Source organism: Oncorhynchus keta, chromosome 19 (assembly GCF_023373465.1).
Source record: "Oncorhynchus keta strain PuntledgeMale-10-30-2019 chromosome 19, Oket_V2, whole genome shotgun sequence".
Taxonomy (NCBI): Eukaryota; Metazoa; Chordata; class Actinopteri; order Salmoniformes; family Salmonidae; genus Oncorhynchus; species Oncorhynchus keta.
In genome coordinates this window covers 21,131,212-21,146,966 of record NC_068439.1, presented here as the reverse complement: position 1 = coordinate 21,146,966, position 15,755 = coordinate 21,131,212, and the positions used below count along the sequence as shown (strand labels likewise).

At 44.1% G+C, this 15,755-nt stretch overlaps 1 protein-coding gene across 8 annotated transcripts in view; it reads right to left on the bottom strand.

Moving 5' to 3' along the window:
- Positions 1-15,755, bottom strand: part of LOC118397968 (alpha-catulin-like) — a 151,944-nt gene that overhangs the window by 50,695 nt on the left and 85,494 nt on the right. For 4 of the 8 annotated variants that reach the window (XM_052470015.1, XM_052470017.1, XM_052470018.1 and 1 more), the window contains 4 exons: positions 14,738-14,827; positions 12,724-12,894; positions 11,709-11,909; positions 8,478-8,567 (listed from right to left, as the gene is read on the bottom strand). In XM_052470015.1, coding sequence (XP_052325975.1) covers positions 8,478-8,567; positions 11,709-11,909; positions 12,724-12,894; positions 14,738-14,827 — 552 coding nt within the window. The remainder of the gene's footprint in view (positions 1-8,477; positions 8,568-11,708; positions 11,910-12,723; positions 12,895-14,737; positions 14,828-15,755) is intronic. The other 4 variants (XM_052470016.1, XM_052470019.1, XM_052470020.1 and 1 more) reach the window with 2 other exon arrangements.

Below are 15,755 nucleotides of genomic sequence, written 5' to 3'. Positions count from 1 at the left end.
AGCATGTCAGAGAGAGAAAGAGCATGTCAGAGAGAGAAAGAGCAATGTCAGAGAGAGAAAGAGCAAGTCAGGGAGAGAAAGAGCATGTCAGAGAGAGAAAGAGCAAGTCAAGGAGAGAAAGAGCAAGTCAGGGAGAGAAAGAGCAAGGCAGAGAGAGAAAGAGCATGTCAGAGAGAGAAAGAGCATGTAAGAGAGAGAAAGAGCATGTCAGAGAGAGAAAGAGCAAGGCAGAGAGAGAAAGAGCATGTAAGAGAGAGAAAGAGCATGTCAGAGAGAGAAAGAGCAAGGCAGAGAGAGAAAGAGCATGTCAGAGAGAGAAAGAGCAAGTCAAGGAGAGAAAGAGCAAGGCAGAGAGAGAAAGAGCATGTCAGAGAGAGAAAGAGAGGGTCAGAGAGAGAAAGAGCATGTCAGAGAGAGAAAGAGCAAGTCAGAGAGAGAAAGAGCATGTCAGAGAGAGAAAGAGCAAGTCAAGGAGAGAAAGAGCATGTCAGAGAGAGAAAGAGCAAGTCAAGGAGAGAAAGAGCAAGGCAGAGAGAGAAAGAGCATGTCAGAGAGAGAAAGAGCAAGTCAGAGAGAGAAAGAGCATGTCAGAGAGAGAAAGAGCAAGGCAGAGAGAGACAGAGCATGTCAGAGAGAGAAAGAGCAATACAAGGAGAGAAAGAGCATGTCAGAGAGAGAAAGAGCATGTCAGAGAGAGAAAGAGCAAGTCAAGGAGAGAAAGAGCAAGTCAGGGAGAGAAAGAGCATGTCAGAGAGAGAAAGAGCATGTCAGAGAGAGAAAGAGAATGTCAGAGAGAGAAAGAGCAAGGCAGAGAGAGAAAGAGCATGTCAGAGAGAGAAAGAGCAAGGCAGAGAGAGAAAGAGCATGTAAGAGAGAGAAAGAGCATGTCAGAGAGAGAAAGAGCAAGGCAGAGAGAGAAAGAGCATGTCAGAGAGAGAAAGAGCAAGTCAAGGAGAGAAAGAGCAAGGCAGAGAGAGAAAGAGCATGTCAGAGAGAGAAAGAGAGGGTCAGAGAGAGAAAGAGCAAGTCAGAGAGAGAAAGAGCAAGGCAGAGAGAAAGAGCATGTCAGAGAGAGAAAGAGCATGTCAGAGAGAGAAAGAGCAAGGCAGTGAGAGAGAGAAAGAGCATGTCAGAGAGAGAAAGAGCAAGTCAGAGAGAGAAAGAGCATGTCAGAGAGAGAAAGAGCAAGGCAGAGAGAGAAAGAGCATGTCAGAGAGAGAAAGAGCAAGTCAAGGAGAGAAAGAGCAAGTCAGAGAGAGAAAGAGCATGTCAGAGAGAGAAAGAGCATGTCAGAGAGAGAAAGAGCAAGGCAGAGAGAGAAAGAGCAAGTCAGAGAGACAGAGAAAGAGCAAGTCAGAGAGAGAGAGAAAGAGCAAGGCAGAGAGAGAAAGAGCAAGTCAGAGAGAGAAAGAGCAAGTCAGAGAGAGAAAGAGCATGTCAGAGAGAGAAAGAGCAAGGCAGAGAGAGAAAGAGCATGTCAGAGAGAGAAAGAGCATGTCAGAGAGAGAAAGAGCAAGTCAGAGAGAGAAAGAGCATGTCAGAGAGAGAAAGAGCAAGGCAGAGAGAGAAAGAGCATGTCAGAGAGAGAAAGAGCAAGTCAAGGAGAGAAAGAGCAAGACAGAGAGAGAAAGAGCATGTCAGAGAGAGAAAGAGAAAGTCAGAGAGAGAAAGAGCAAGTCAGAGAGAGAAAGAGCATGTCAGAGAGAGAAAGAGCAAGGCAGAGAGAGAAAGAGCATGTCAGAGAGAGAAAGAGCAAGTCAAGGAGAGAAAGAGCAAGTCAGAGAGAGAAGGAGCATGTCAGAGAGAGAAAGAGCAAGTCAGAGAGAGAAAGAGCATGTCAGAGAGAGAAAGAGCAAGTCAAGGAGAGAAAGAGCATGTCAGAGAGAGAAAGAGCAAGTCAAGGAGAGAAAGAGCAAGGCAGAGAGAGAAAGAGCATGTCAGAGAGAGAAAGAGCAAGTCAGAGAGAGAAAGAGCATGTCAGAGAGAGAAAGAGCAAGGCAGAGAGAAAGAGCATGTCAGAGAGAGAAAGAGCAAGTCAAGGAGAGAAAGAGCAAGTCAGAGAGAGAAAGAGCAAGGCAGAGAGAGAAAGAGCATGTCAGAGAGAGAAAGAGCAAGTCAAGGAGAGAAAGAGCAAGTCAGAGAGAGAAAGAGCATGTCAGAGAGAGAAAGAGCAAGTCAGAGAGAGAAAGAGCATGTCAGAGAGAGAAAGAGCATGTCAGAGAGAGAAAGAGCATGTCAGAGAGAGAAAGAGCAATACAAGGAGAGAAAGAGCATGTCAGAGAGAGAAAGAGCATGTCAGAGAGAGAAAGAGCAAGTCAAGGAGAGAAAGAGCAAGTCAGGGAGAGAAAGAGCATGTCAGAGAGAGAAAGAGCATATCAGAGAGAGAAAGAGAATGTCAGAGAGAGAAAGAGCAAGGCAGAGAGAGAAAGAGCATGTCAGAGAGAGAAAGAGCAAGGCAGAGAGAGAAAGAGCATGTCAGAGAGAGAAAGAGCAAGTCAAGGAGAGAAAGAGCAAGTCAAGGAGAGAAAGAGCATGTCAGAGAGAGAAAGAGCATGTCAGAGAGAGAAAGAGCATGTCAGAGAGAGAAAGAGCAAGGCAGAGAGAGAAAGAGCAAGGCAGAGAGAGAAAGAGCAAGTCAAGGAGAGAAAGAGCAAGTCAAGGAGAGAAAGAGCATGTCAGAGAGAGAAAGAGCAAGGCAGAGAGAGAAAGAGCATGTCAGAGAGAGAAAGAGCAAGTCAAGGAGAGAAAGAGCAAGGCAGAGAGAGAAAGAGCATGTCAGAGAGAGAAAGAGCAAGTCAGAGAGAGAAAGAGCAAGTCAGAGAGAGAAAGAGCAAGGCAGAGAGAGAAAGAGCATGTCAGAGAGAGAAAGAGCAAGTCAAGGAGAGAAAGAGCATGTCAGAGAGAGAAAGAGCATGTCAGAGAGAGAAAGAGCATGTCAGAGAGAGAAAGAGCAAGTCAAGGAGAGAAAGAGCATGTCAGAGAGAGAAAGAGCAAGTTAAGGAGAGAAAGAGCAAGGCAGAGAGAGAAAGAGCATGTCAGAGAGAGAAAGAGCATGTCAGAGAGAGAAAGAGCAAGGCAGAGAGAGAAAGAGCAAGGCAGAGAGAGAAAGAGCATGTCAGAGAGAGAAAGAGCAAGTCAAGGAGTGAAAGAGCAAGGCAGAGAGAGAAAGAGCATGTCAGAGAGAGAAAGAGCAAGTCAGAGAGAGAAAGAGCAAGTCAGAGAGAGAAAGAGCATGTCAGAGAGAGAAAGAGCAAGGCAGAGAGAGAAAGAGCATGTCAGAGAGAGAAAGAGCAAGTCAAGGAGAGAAAGAGCATGTCAGAGAGAGAAAGAGCATGTCAGAGAGAGAAAGAGCATGTCAGAGAGAGAAAGAGCAAGGCAGAGAGAGAAAGAGCATGTCAGAGAGAGAAAGAGCAAGGCAGAGAGAGAAAGAGCATGTCAGAGAGAGAAAGAGCAAGTCAAGGAGAGAAAGAGCATGTCAGATAGAGAAAGAGCAAGTCAAGGAGAGAAAGAGCAAGGCAGAGAGAGAAAGAGCATGTCAGAGAGAGAAAGAGCAAGTCAGAGAGAGACAGAGCAAGTCAGAGAGAGAAAGAGCATGTCAGAGAGAGAAAGAGCAAGGCAGAGAGAGAAAGAGCATGTCAGAGAGAGAAAGAGCAAGTCAAGGAGAGAAAGAGCAAGTCAGAGAGAGAAAGAGCATGTCAGAGAGAGAAAGAGCAAGTCAGAGAGAGAAAAAGCATGTCAGAGAGAGAAAGAGCATGTCAGAGAGAGAAAGAGCATGTCAGAGAGAGAAAGAGCATGTCAGAGAGAGAAAGAGCATGTCAGAGAGAGAAAGAGCAAGTCAAGGAGAGAAAGAGCAAGTCAAGGAGAGAAAGAGCATGTCAGAGAGAGAAAGAGCAAGGCAGAGAGAGAAAGAGCATGTCAGAGAGAGAAAGTGCAAGTCAAGGAGAGAAAGAGCAAGTCAAGGAGAGAAAGAGCATGTCAGAGAGAGAAAGAGCATGTCAGAGAGAGAAAGAGCATGTCAGAGAGAGAAAGAGCAAGGCAGAGAGAGAAAGAGCAAGTCAAGGAGAGAAAGAGCAAGTCAAGGAGAGAAAGAGCATGTCAGAGAGAGAAAGAGCATGTCAGAGAGAGAAAGAGCATGTCAGAGAGAGAAAGAGCAAGGCAGAGAGAGAAAGAGCAAGGCAGAGAGAGAAAGAGCATGTCAGAGAGAGAAAGAGCAAGTCAAGGAGAGAAAGAGCAAGTCAGAGAGAGAAAGAGCATGTCAGAGAGAGAAAGAGCAAGTCAGAGAGAGAGAGAGCATGTCAGAGAGAGAAAGAGCATGTCAGAGAGAGAAAGAGCATGTCAGAGAGAGAAAGAGCATGTCAGAGAGAGAAAGAGCAAGTCAAGGAGAGAAAGAGCATGTCAGAGCGAGAAAGAGCATGTCAGAGAGAGAAAGAGCAAGTCCAGGAGAGAAAGAGCAAGTCAAGGAGAGAAAGAGCATGTCAGAGAGAGAAAGAGCATGTCAGAGAGAGAAAGAGCATGTCAGAGAGAGAAAAGCAAGGCAGAGAGAGAAAGGTCAGAGAGAGAAAGAGCAAAGAGAGCATCAGAGAGAGAAAGAGCAAGTCAAGGAGAGAAAGAGCATGTCAGAGAGAGAAAGAGCAAGTCAAGGAGAGAAAGAGCAAGGCAGAGAGAGAAAGAGCATGTCAGAGAGAGAAAGAGCAAGTCAGAGAGAGACAGAGCAAGTCAGAGAGACAAAGAGCATGTCAGAGAGAGAAAGAGCAAGGCAGAGAGAGAAAGAGCATGTCAGAGAGAGAAAGAGCAAGTCAAGGAGAGAAAGAGCAAGTCAGAGAGAGAAAGAGCATGTCAGAGAGAGAAAGAGCAAGTCAGAGAGAGAAAGAGCATGTCAGAGAGAGAAAGAGCATGTCAGAGAGAGAAAGAGCATGTCAGAGAGAGAAAGAGCATGTCAGAGAGAGAAAGAGCAAGTCAAGGAGAGAAAGAGCATGTCAGAGAGAGAAAGAGCAAGTCAAGGAGAGAAAGAGCAAGTCAAGGAGAGAAAGAGCATGTCAGAGAGAGAAAGAGCAAGGCAGAGAGAGAAAGAGCATGTCAGAGAGAGAAAGTGCAAGTCAAGGAGAGAAAGAGCAAGTCAAGGAGAGAAAGAGCATGTCAGAGAGAGAAAGAGCATGTCAGAGAGAGAAAGAGCATGTCAGAGAGAGAAAGAGCAAGGCAGAGAGAGAAAGAGCAAGTCAAGGAGAGAAAGAGCAAGTCAAGGAGAGAAAGAGCATGTCAGAGAGAGAAAGAGCATGTCAGAGAGAGAAAGAGCATGTCAGAGAGAGAAAGAGCATGTCAGAGAGAGAAAGAGCATGTCAGAGAGAGAAAGAGCATGTCAGAGAGAGAAAGAGCATGTCAGAGAGAGAAAGAGCAAGTCAAGGAGAGAAAGAGCATGTCAGAGCGAGAAAGAGCATGTCAGAGAGAGAAAGAGCAAGTCAAGGAGAGAAAGAGCAAGTCAAGGAGAGAAAGAGCATGTCAGAGAGAGAAAGAGCATGTCAGAGAGAGAAAGAGCATGTCAGAGAGAGAAAGAGCAAGGCAGAGAGAGAAAGAGCATGTCAGAGAGAGAAAGAGCAAGGCAGAGAGAGAAAGAGCATGTCAGAGAGAGAAAGAGCAAGTCAAGGAGAGAAAGAGCATGTCAGAGAGAGAAAGAGCAAGTCAAGGAGAGAAAGAGCAAGGCAGAGAGAGAAAGAGCATGTCAGAGAGAGAAAGAGCAAGTCAGAGAGAGACAGAGCAAGTCAGAGAGAGAAAGAGCATGTCAGAGAGAGAAAGAGCAAGGCAGAGAGAGAAAGAGCAAGTCAAGGAGAGAAAGAGCAAGTCAGAGAGAGAAAGAGCATGTCAGAGAGAGAAAGAGCAAGTCAGAGAGAGAAAGAGCATGTCAGAGAGAGAAAGAGCATGTCAGAGAGAGAAAGAGCATGTCAGAGAGAGAAAGAGCATGTCAGAGAGAGAAAGAGCAAGTCAAGGAGAGAAAGAGCATGTCAGAGAGAGAAAGAGCAAGTCAAGGAGAGAAAGAGCAAGTCAAGGAGAGAAAGAGCATGTCAGAGAGAGAAAGAGCAAGGCAGAGAGAGAAAGAGCATGTCAGAGAGAGAAAGAGCAAGTCAAGGAGAGAAAGAGCAAGTCAAGGAGAGAAAGAGCATGTCAGAGAGAGAAAGAGCATGTCAGAGAGAGAAAGAGCATGTCAGAGAGAGAAATAGCAAGGCAGAGAGAGAAAGAGCAAGTCAAGGAGAGAAAGAGCAAGTCAAGGAGAGAAAGAACATGTCAGAGAGAGAAAGAGCAAGTCAGAGAGAGAAATAGCATGTCAGAGAGAGAAAGAGCATGTCAGAGAGAGAAAGAGCAAGGCAGAGAGAGAAAGAGCATGTCAGAGAGAGAAAGAGCAAGTCAAGGAGAGAAAGAGCAAGTCAAGGAGAGAAAGAGCATGTCAGAGAGAAAGAGCATGTCAGAGAGAGAAAGAGCATGTCAGAGAGAGAAAGAGCAAGGCAGAGAGAGAAAGAGCAAGTCAAGGAGAGAAAGAGCATGTCAGAGAGAGAAAGAGCATGTCAGAGAGAGAAAGAGCATGTCAGAGAGAGAAAGAGCAAGGCAGAGAGAGAAAGAGCAAGTCAAGGAGAGAAAGAGCAAGTCAAGGAGAGAAAGAGCATGTCAGAGAGAGAAAGAGCATGTCAGAGAGAGAAAGAGCAAGGCAGAGAGAGAAAGAGCATGTCAGAGAGAGAAAGAGCAAGTCAAGGTGAGAAAGAGCAAGGCAGAGAGAGAAAGAGCATGTCAGAGAGAGAAAGAGCAAGTCAGAGAGAGAAAGAGCAAGTAAGAGAGAGAAAGAGCATGTCAGAGAGAGAAAGAGCATGTCAGAGAGAGAAAGAGCATGTCAGAGAGAGAAAGAGCAAGTCAAGGAGAGAAAGAGCATGTCAGAGAGAGAAAGAGCATGTCAGAGAGAGAAAGAGCATGTCAGAGAGAGAAAGAGCAAGTCAAGGAGAGAAAGAGCATGTCAGAGAGAGAAAGAGCAAGTTAAGGAGAGAAAGAGCAAGGCAGAGAGAGAAAGAGCATGTCAGAGAGAGAAAGAGCAAGTCAGAGAGAGAAAGAGCATGTCAGAGAGAGAAAGAGCAAGGCAGAGAGAGAAAGAGCATGTCAGAGAGAGAAAGAGCAAGTCAAGGAGAGAAAGAGCAAGGCAGAGAGAGAAAGAGCATGTCAGAGAGAGAAAGAGCAAGTCAGAGAGAGACAGAGCAAGTCAGAGAGAGAAAGAGCATGTCAGAGAGAGAAAGAGCAAGGCAGAGAGAGAAAGAGCATGTCAGAGAGAGAAAGAGCAAGTCAAGGAGAGAAAGAGCAAGTCCGAGAGAGAAAGAGCATGTCAGAGAGAGAAAGAGCAAGTCAGAGAGAGAAAGAGCATGTCAGAGAGAGAAAGAGCATGTCAGAGAGAGAAAGAGCATGTCAGAGAGAGAAAGAGCAAGTCAAGGAGAGAAAGAGCATGTCAAAGAGAGAAAGAGCAAGTCAAGGAGAGAAAGAGCAAGTCAAGGAGAGAAAGAGCATGTCAGAGAGAGAAAGAGCATGTCAGAGAGAGAAAGAGCAAGGCAGAGAGAGAAAGAGCAAGGCAGAGAGAGAAAGAGCATGTCAGAGAGAGAAAGAGCAAGTCAAGGAGAGAAAGAGCAAGTCAAGGAGAGAAAGAGCATGTCAGAGAGAGAAAGAGCATGTCAGAGAGAGAAAGAGCATGTCAGAGAGAGAAAGAGCAAGGCAGAGAGAGAAAGAGCAAGTCAAGGAGAGAAAGAGCAAGTCAAGGAGAGAAAGAGCATGTCAGAGAGAGAAAGAGCATGTCAGAGAGAGAAAGAGCATGTCAGAGAGAGAAAGAGCATGTCAGAGAGAGAAATAGCAAGTCAAGGAGAGAAAGAGCAAGTCAAGGAGAGAAAGAGCATGTCAGAGAGAGAAAGAGCATGTCAGAGAGAGAAAGAGCATGTCAGAGAGAGAAAGAGCAAGTCAAGGAGAGAAAGAGCATGTCAGAGAGAGAAAGAGCATGTCAGAGAGAGAAAGAGCATGTCAGAGAGAGAAAGAGCAAGGCAGAGAGAGAAAGAGCAAGTCAAGGAGAGAAAGAGCAAGTCAAGGAGAGAAAGAGCAAGTCAAGGAGAGAAAGAGCATGTCAGAGAGAGAAAGAGCATGGCAGAGAGAGAAAGAGCATGTCAGAGAGAGAAAGAGCAAGTCAGAGAGAGAATGGACAAGTCAGAGAGAGAAAGAACAAGTCATAGAGAGAAAGAGTGAAAGGAATAGGGAGAGTGGCAGTGTACACTAGAGGATAAAGAGAGAACAGAGAGAGAAACAGAGAGAGAGTGATGTGGGCATATCAAAGATAAAAAAGAGCAAGAGATACAGACAAACTGTGATGGAGTACAGAAAACTACAGACATTTCTGCTCTAGGACTGAACCCCTTGGCATGCCAAACAGTGAAGCATTCTGGGTAGGAGCATAGAGTTACAGGACTCACCTCTCTGCGGAGTTCGTAGACACTTTGGCAGGTCTTCAGTATCGACAGCTCCATCTCCTCCGTGGCCTCTTTAGCATTTAGAGACTGCTTCTTGAAAGAAAGATCAAAACAAAAAGAAAGAAGGGAGGGAGTGGGAAAAGATAAAGAGTTGTCACATAAATCATGGACTGCTGCCTTGGACGTGTCCTGTCTCTGCAGAGGAAGGAGAAGTCAGTTTCTGACCCACACTAGATCACACAAACCTGTTCATTCCCTATCAGAGAGACAGAGAGGGGAGAGAGAGAGAGAGATCGTTTGATTGTTTTGGCAATATTAACATATGTTTCCTATGCCAATAAAGCCCCTTGAATTGAGATCCCTTCTGCTTCACCAATAGCATGTAAAACATAATCGTTTCAGACACAGGTTCTCAGGCCAAGGAGGCAGGTGGGCAGTACCAACCTTGCACAGACAGGATTAAAGCAGGGTGTCAAAACACTGTCAAACAAGCAGGAGGCATCAGATGATTAGTCTTTGACCAACCACCACACCCCCTCATATCACTCTCTCGGTTTCCACTTAAATGAGTGGAGTAACACCTTCTCACACCCTCTCTGTTTCTACTGAATTGAGTGTAGAAACACAAACAGACCCTGGGATCCAGCTAGTGATGCACGTTGTAGACATGTGTCTCATCAATCTGTCAGTGGAACTGTGGCCTCTACTTTCACATCGTTATACCAGCTTAAACCAAACCTCCAAGTTTCGGTATCCAAGGAGAATCTTTTGAGCGAGGTGTCAAGAGAGAGACAGATAACACAATGTGTTCCGTGTTATCAGTGGAGTGAAGTGGATATCTATTCATACAACGAGGCTGACTTCAAGTTAGATCTTACTCCTATATACTGCAACACCAGTGTTACACTAGTGTATACACCCTTATGTTACACGTGTGCATACACCCTTATGTTACACTAGTGTATACACCCTTATGTTACAGTAGTGTATACACCCTTATGTTACACTAGTGTATACACCCTTATGTTACACTAGTGTATACACCCTTATGTTACACTTGTGCATACACCCTTATGTTACACTAGTGTATACACCCTTATGTTACAGTAGTGTATACACCCTTATGTTACACTAGTGTATACACCCTTATGTTACACTAGTGTATACACCCTTATGTTACACTTGTGCATACACCCTTATGTTACACTAGTGTATACACCCTTATGTTACACTAGTGTATACACCCGTATGTTACACTAGTGTATACACCCGTATGTTACACTAGTGTATACACCCTTATGTTACACTAGTGTATACACCCGTATGTTACACTAGTGCATACACCCTTATGTTACACGAGTGTATACACCCTTATGTTACACTAGTGTATTCACCCTTATGTTACACTAGTGTATACACCCTTATGTTACACTAGTGTATACACCCTTATGTTACACTAGTGTATACACCCTTATGTTACACTAGTGTATACACCCTTATGTTACACTTGTGCATACACCCTTATGTTACACTAGTGTATACACCCGTATGTTACACTAGTGTATACACCCTTATGTTACACTAGTGTATACACCCGTATGTTACACTAGTGCATACACCCTTATGTTACACGAGTGTATACACCCTTATGTTACACTAGTGTATTCACCCTTATGTTACACTAGTGTATACACCCTTATGTTACACTAGTGTATACACCCTTATGTTACACTAGTGTATACACCCTTATGTTACACTAGTGTATACACCCGTATGTTACACTAGTGCATACACCCTTATGTTACACGAGTGTATACACCCTTATGTTACACTAGTGTATTCACCCTTATGTTACACTAGTGTATACACCCTTATGTTACACTTGTGCATACACCCTTATGTTACACTAGTGTATACACCCTTATGTTACACTAGTGTATACACCCGTATGTTACACTAGTGTATACACCCTTATGTTACACTAGTGTATACACCCGTATGTTACACTTGTGCATACACCCTTATGTTACACGAGTGTATACACCCTTATGTTACACTAGTGTATTCACCCTTATGTTACACTAGTGTATACACCCTTATGTTACACTAGTGTATACACCCTTATGTTACACTAGTGTATACACCCTTATGTTACACTAGTGTATACACCCTTATGTTACACTAGTGTATACACCCTTATGTTACACTAGTGTATTCACCCTTATGTTACACTAGTGTATACACCCTTATGTTACACTAGTGTATACACCCTTATGTTACACTAGTGTATACACCCTTATGTTACACTAGTGTATACACCCTTATGTTACACTAGTGTATTCACCCTTATGTTACACTAGTGTATACACCCTTATGTTACACTAGTGTATACACCCTTATGTTATATTAGGGACATTGTGTTTCCATAGCTGGGGTTGACAGTGAAGACTTGTGAAGAGCAGAATCAACAACCTCTGCATCATCAAAACAGTTGCTTTGTGAGGTGTAACAGTTCACAGTTATCCACTGTTATGTAAATGACAGCTGAAAAGTACCAGGGGCCTGGCTTTGGCCCCAAGTGAGAGCAGGTCTGCCAGAGACACGGGTACCGGCCCGCGTAGATGGAAACAGACAAGTCTGAGCCTTTTGGGTAAAACACTAGGGTAAATCATGTATGGAAACACAACCATACTGAAAGAAGGAAAATAGTACTGCATAGTAGCATGCAGGAGGGTAGTGTGAAAAGGCTGGATATTCTATACTTCTCCTCCACATTATCTGTAAACCTATCAACAGTACACAAGGTCATGCAACTACACTCCTGCAGTGTGATCCATTTGTCACCCAGAGAATCACTTGACAGCTCAAGGACATTCACTGACAATATAGAAAGGAGATACAGAGAGAAGGTGAATGTGTGTGTTCCAGGTCTCTCTTGAAAAACAGATTTTTTATCACAACGAGACTAACCTGGTTAAATAAAGGTTGAATAAAATGTGCGTGAAAAGGAAAAGAGGTGTGTGGGTATTTGCAGGTGTAAATGTGCATATGCATGTGTTAAATCATAACATACTGTATGTGTGCTCTTAACCATGTAGAAGTATGAGTACATATCTATCACATATCTGTGTGAGTACTTGTATACGTGTTTGTGTGTCCCTGTGTGTCTCTGTGCTTGTGTGTATGCATGTGAGTGTTTATATGTGCGTGTATGCCCTGTGAACGGCCACATACTGCCTCCATCCAGGCTGTGATGAGCTGGTCAGTGTCCTGGCGGGCGAGCTGGCAGAGCTGCAGGATGCCCTCTCGGTGCTCGTGGCTGGTGTAGGCCGAGTCAGTGAAGTCCTCCGTCCTCTCCACCACCGCCTCTAGCTGGCCAGACAGGGCCTGGTGGGGCAGCAAGTACAGACCCTCACGCAGACCTTCCACGTTTGACTGGGATCACAGACAGAGACAGACATACACACAGAGAAAATCACAGAGACAGAGACACAGACAGGGAGGCACAGACAGAGAGAGACACAGCGACAGAGACACAGACAGAGACATAGAGACAGAGACACAGACAGAGAGATGGAGAGAGACACAGAGACATAGACAGAGACAGAGAGATAGAGAGAGACACAGACAGAGACACAGAGAGGGACACAGACAGAGACACAGACAGAGAGATGGAGAGAGACACAGAGACATAGACAGAGACAGAGAGAGACACAGACAGAGACACAGAGAGGGACACAGACAGAGACACAGAGAGGGACACAGACAGAGACACAGACAGAGAGATGGAGAGAGACACAGAGACATAGACAGAGACAGAGAGAGACACAGACAGAGACACAGAGAGGGACACAGACAGAGACACAGACATAGAAACACATAGACAGAGACAATAGTGAATACAAAAACTATTTGTCATGCCAAAAATTGAATTGACACAGGCAGAGACAGAGACACAGGCAGAGACAGAGAAGATCATTAGAAAGCTCTATGATCTCTGTTGCAGTCTATTATCCAATTCAAAGCTAGGATAATTGACTTATTCTAAAGAACTCGCACAGAACTCCTAGCATACTTCATCTTTGTATGTAGAGGCCTAAAGCGGCATACTGTATTAACACCGGCAGGTACAGTGTTATAACACATTGTTGCGTGGTACTTAGAAACGTGTTTTTCCCCCACAAACTGGCACAACAAACAACAACATATGGAAGGAGGCCCCAGGCTCGCTCCTCCCCTGTCGTCCCACCTTGAAGTCCTTGATGCCGGTGTAAATGCTGAGGGGAAGGACCTTGGTCTCCCCGCAGGGCCGAGCGTCCGTCACAATCTCCATGACCTGCTCCAGGGCGAAACGCATGCGGTGAAACACGGCATCTTTGTTGATACGTGCCGACTCGCAGTCAGGGTGTCTGAGACACGTCTGCAGGGAGGAGAGAGACTCGTGGTTTTATAAGTATCTGGCACATGATTTGAAAACCAAGCAGCAGATGAAGAAACAGTCCATGTTTGAAATCAATTGTAGTAATACAGTCCCTCTACCTCGTATATACAGTTGAAGTCGGAAGTTTACATACACTTAGGTTGGAGTCATTTAAACTCATTTTTCAACCACTCCACATATTTCTTGTTAACAGACTATAGTTTTGGCAAGTTGGTTAGGACATCTACTTTGTGCATGACGCAAGTAATTTTTCCAACAATTGTTTACAGACAGCTTGGTAAATTCCAGAAAATGGTGTCCTGCCTTTAGAAGCTTCTGATAGGTTAATTGACATCATTTGAGTCAATTGGAGGTGCACCTGTGGATGTATTTCAAGGCCTACCTTCAAACACAGTGCCTCTTTGCTTGACATCATGGGAAAATCAAAAGAAATCCGTCAAGACCTCAGAAAAATAATTGTAGACCTTCACAAGAATGGTTCATCCTTGGGAGCAATTTCCAAATGCCTGAAGGTACCACGTTCATCTGTACAAACAATAGCACGCAAGTACAAACACCATGGGACCACACAGCTGTCATACCGCTCAGAAAGGTGTCTCCTAGAGATGGAACGCACTTTGGTGTGAAAAGTGCAAATCAATCTCAGAACAACAGCAAAGGACCTTGCGAAGATGCTGGAGGAAACAGGTACAAAAGTATCTATATCCACAGTAAAACGAGTCCTACATCGACATAACCTGAAAGGCCGCTCAGCAAGGAAGAAGCCACTGCTCCAAAACCGCCATAAAAAAGCCAGACTACGGTTTGCAACTGCACATGGGGACAAAGATCATACTTTTTGGAGAAATGTCCTCTGGTCTGATAAAACAAAAATAGGACTGTTTGGCCATAATGACCATCATTATGTTTGGAGGAAAAAGGGGGAGGCTTGCAAGCCGAAGACACCATCCCAACCGTGAAGCAAGGGGGTGGCAGCATCATATTATGGGGGTGCTTTGCTGCAGGAGGGACTGGTGCACTTCACAAAATAGATGGCATCATGAGGGAGGAAAATTATGTGGATATATTGAAGCAACATCTCAAGACATCAGTCAGGAAATTAAAGCTTGGTCGCAAATGGGTCTTCCAAATGGACGATGACCCCAAGCATACTTCCAAAGTTGTGGCAAAATGGCTTAAGGACAACAAAGTCAAGGTATTGGACTGGCCATCACAAAGTCCTGACCTCAATCCTATAGAACATTTGTGGGCAGAACTGAAAAAGTGTGTGCGAGCAAGGAGGCCTACAAACCTGACTCAGTTACACCAGCTCTGTCAGGAGGAATGGGCCAAAGGTCACCCAAATTATTGTAGGAAGCTTGTGGAAGGCTACCTGAAATGTTTGACCCAAGTTAAACAATTTAAAGGCCATGCTACTAAATACTAATTGAGTGTACATAAACTTCTGACCCACTGGGAATGTGATGAAAGAAATAAAAGCTGAAATAAATAATTCTCTCTACTATTATTCTGACATTTCACATTCTTAAAATAAAGTGGTCATCCTAACTGAACTAAGGGAATTTTTACTAGGATTAAATGTCAGGAATTGTGAAAAACAGAGTTGAAATGTATTGGCTAAAGTGTATGTAAACGTCCGACTTCAAATGTATATTTAACACAAAAACTATGTTTTAGGTGAGAAGTTAGACTGGTTTGATTCCAAAAAAGAATGAAAATTGACATGACCACCATAAGGCCTAATTTCACCCATGCAGTACTAAGGTTTTCCAGCTCACAGCTTTGACCTACTACATTAGCAGTATTGGTAGGATGTACACACCTTGGACGCAGTGAGCAGCATCATGGTGCATTTCTCCAGCACTGCTCTGGCTGCTGCCATCCTGGCCTTCTTATTCTCATCCTTCAGGTCCTAAATGACAGAGACCAACACTGGACAGTTAAGCTGTGTTCATATTGACAGTTTGAAGTCACTCAAATCCAATTTATTTGCATATCTGATTTGAATCTGTTCTATTTCCTGCAGCCTGAACAGACAAAAAGCAGATGGAATCTAATATTTCAAGACACATTTCAAACCACCTTCATAGGTGATTCCTGATTCCTGCCCATGTGACTTGTGTCTGAAAGGTCAAATGTGATGTTTTTGTCCTCAAGTGGTTCTTTGGAATATCTTGTTGCTTGCTAGCTACTCTGTTAACAGTTTGACAAGAACATGTGGCAGCTAACTAGCTTGTTAATTGTTTACAAACAAATGAGTGAATGTGACAGAAAGCTAAACAGCTACCTAGCTAGCTAGTTGACTGCTGTTGATAGCCAAAAAGGATTCATTTTGAAAGTTTGATCATCTTATCCGTTGAGGCTTTAACCTCTCTTGGGTAGGGGGAAGTATTTTCACCTCCGGATGAAAAGCATGCCCAAAGTAAACTGCCTGTTACTCAGGCCCAGAAGATAGGATATGCATATAAGTGATAGATGTGGATAGACAACACTCTAAATTTTCTGTTAAAATAATGTCTGTGAGTATAACAGAACTGATATGGCAGGCAAAACCCCGAGGACAAACCATCCAGGTAAACGGAAAATTAAGGTCATAGGATTTTTCAATGGTTTTCTATGGGATACCCTTATTAATAGGAACCTGGTTGCAGTTCCTATGGCTTCCACTAGATGTCAACAGTCTTTAGAAATGGTTCGATGTTTTTCTTTTGAGAAATGAAGAAGTAGCGCTATTCATTGTAAGTGTCACTCCATATGGACTCTACTGTTTTGGTGCGAGTGAACTGGAGCGCGCTTCACATTGTTTTTATCTGGTATTAGAAACAGTTTATTCCGTCTTA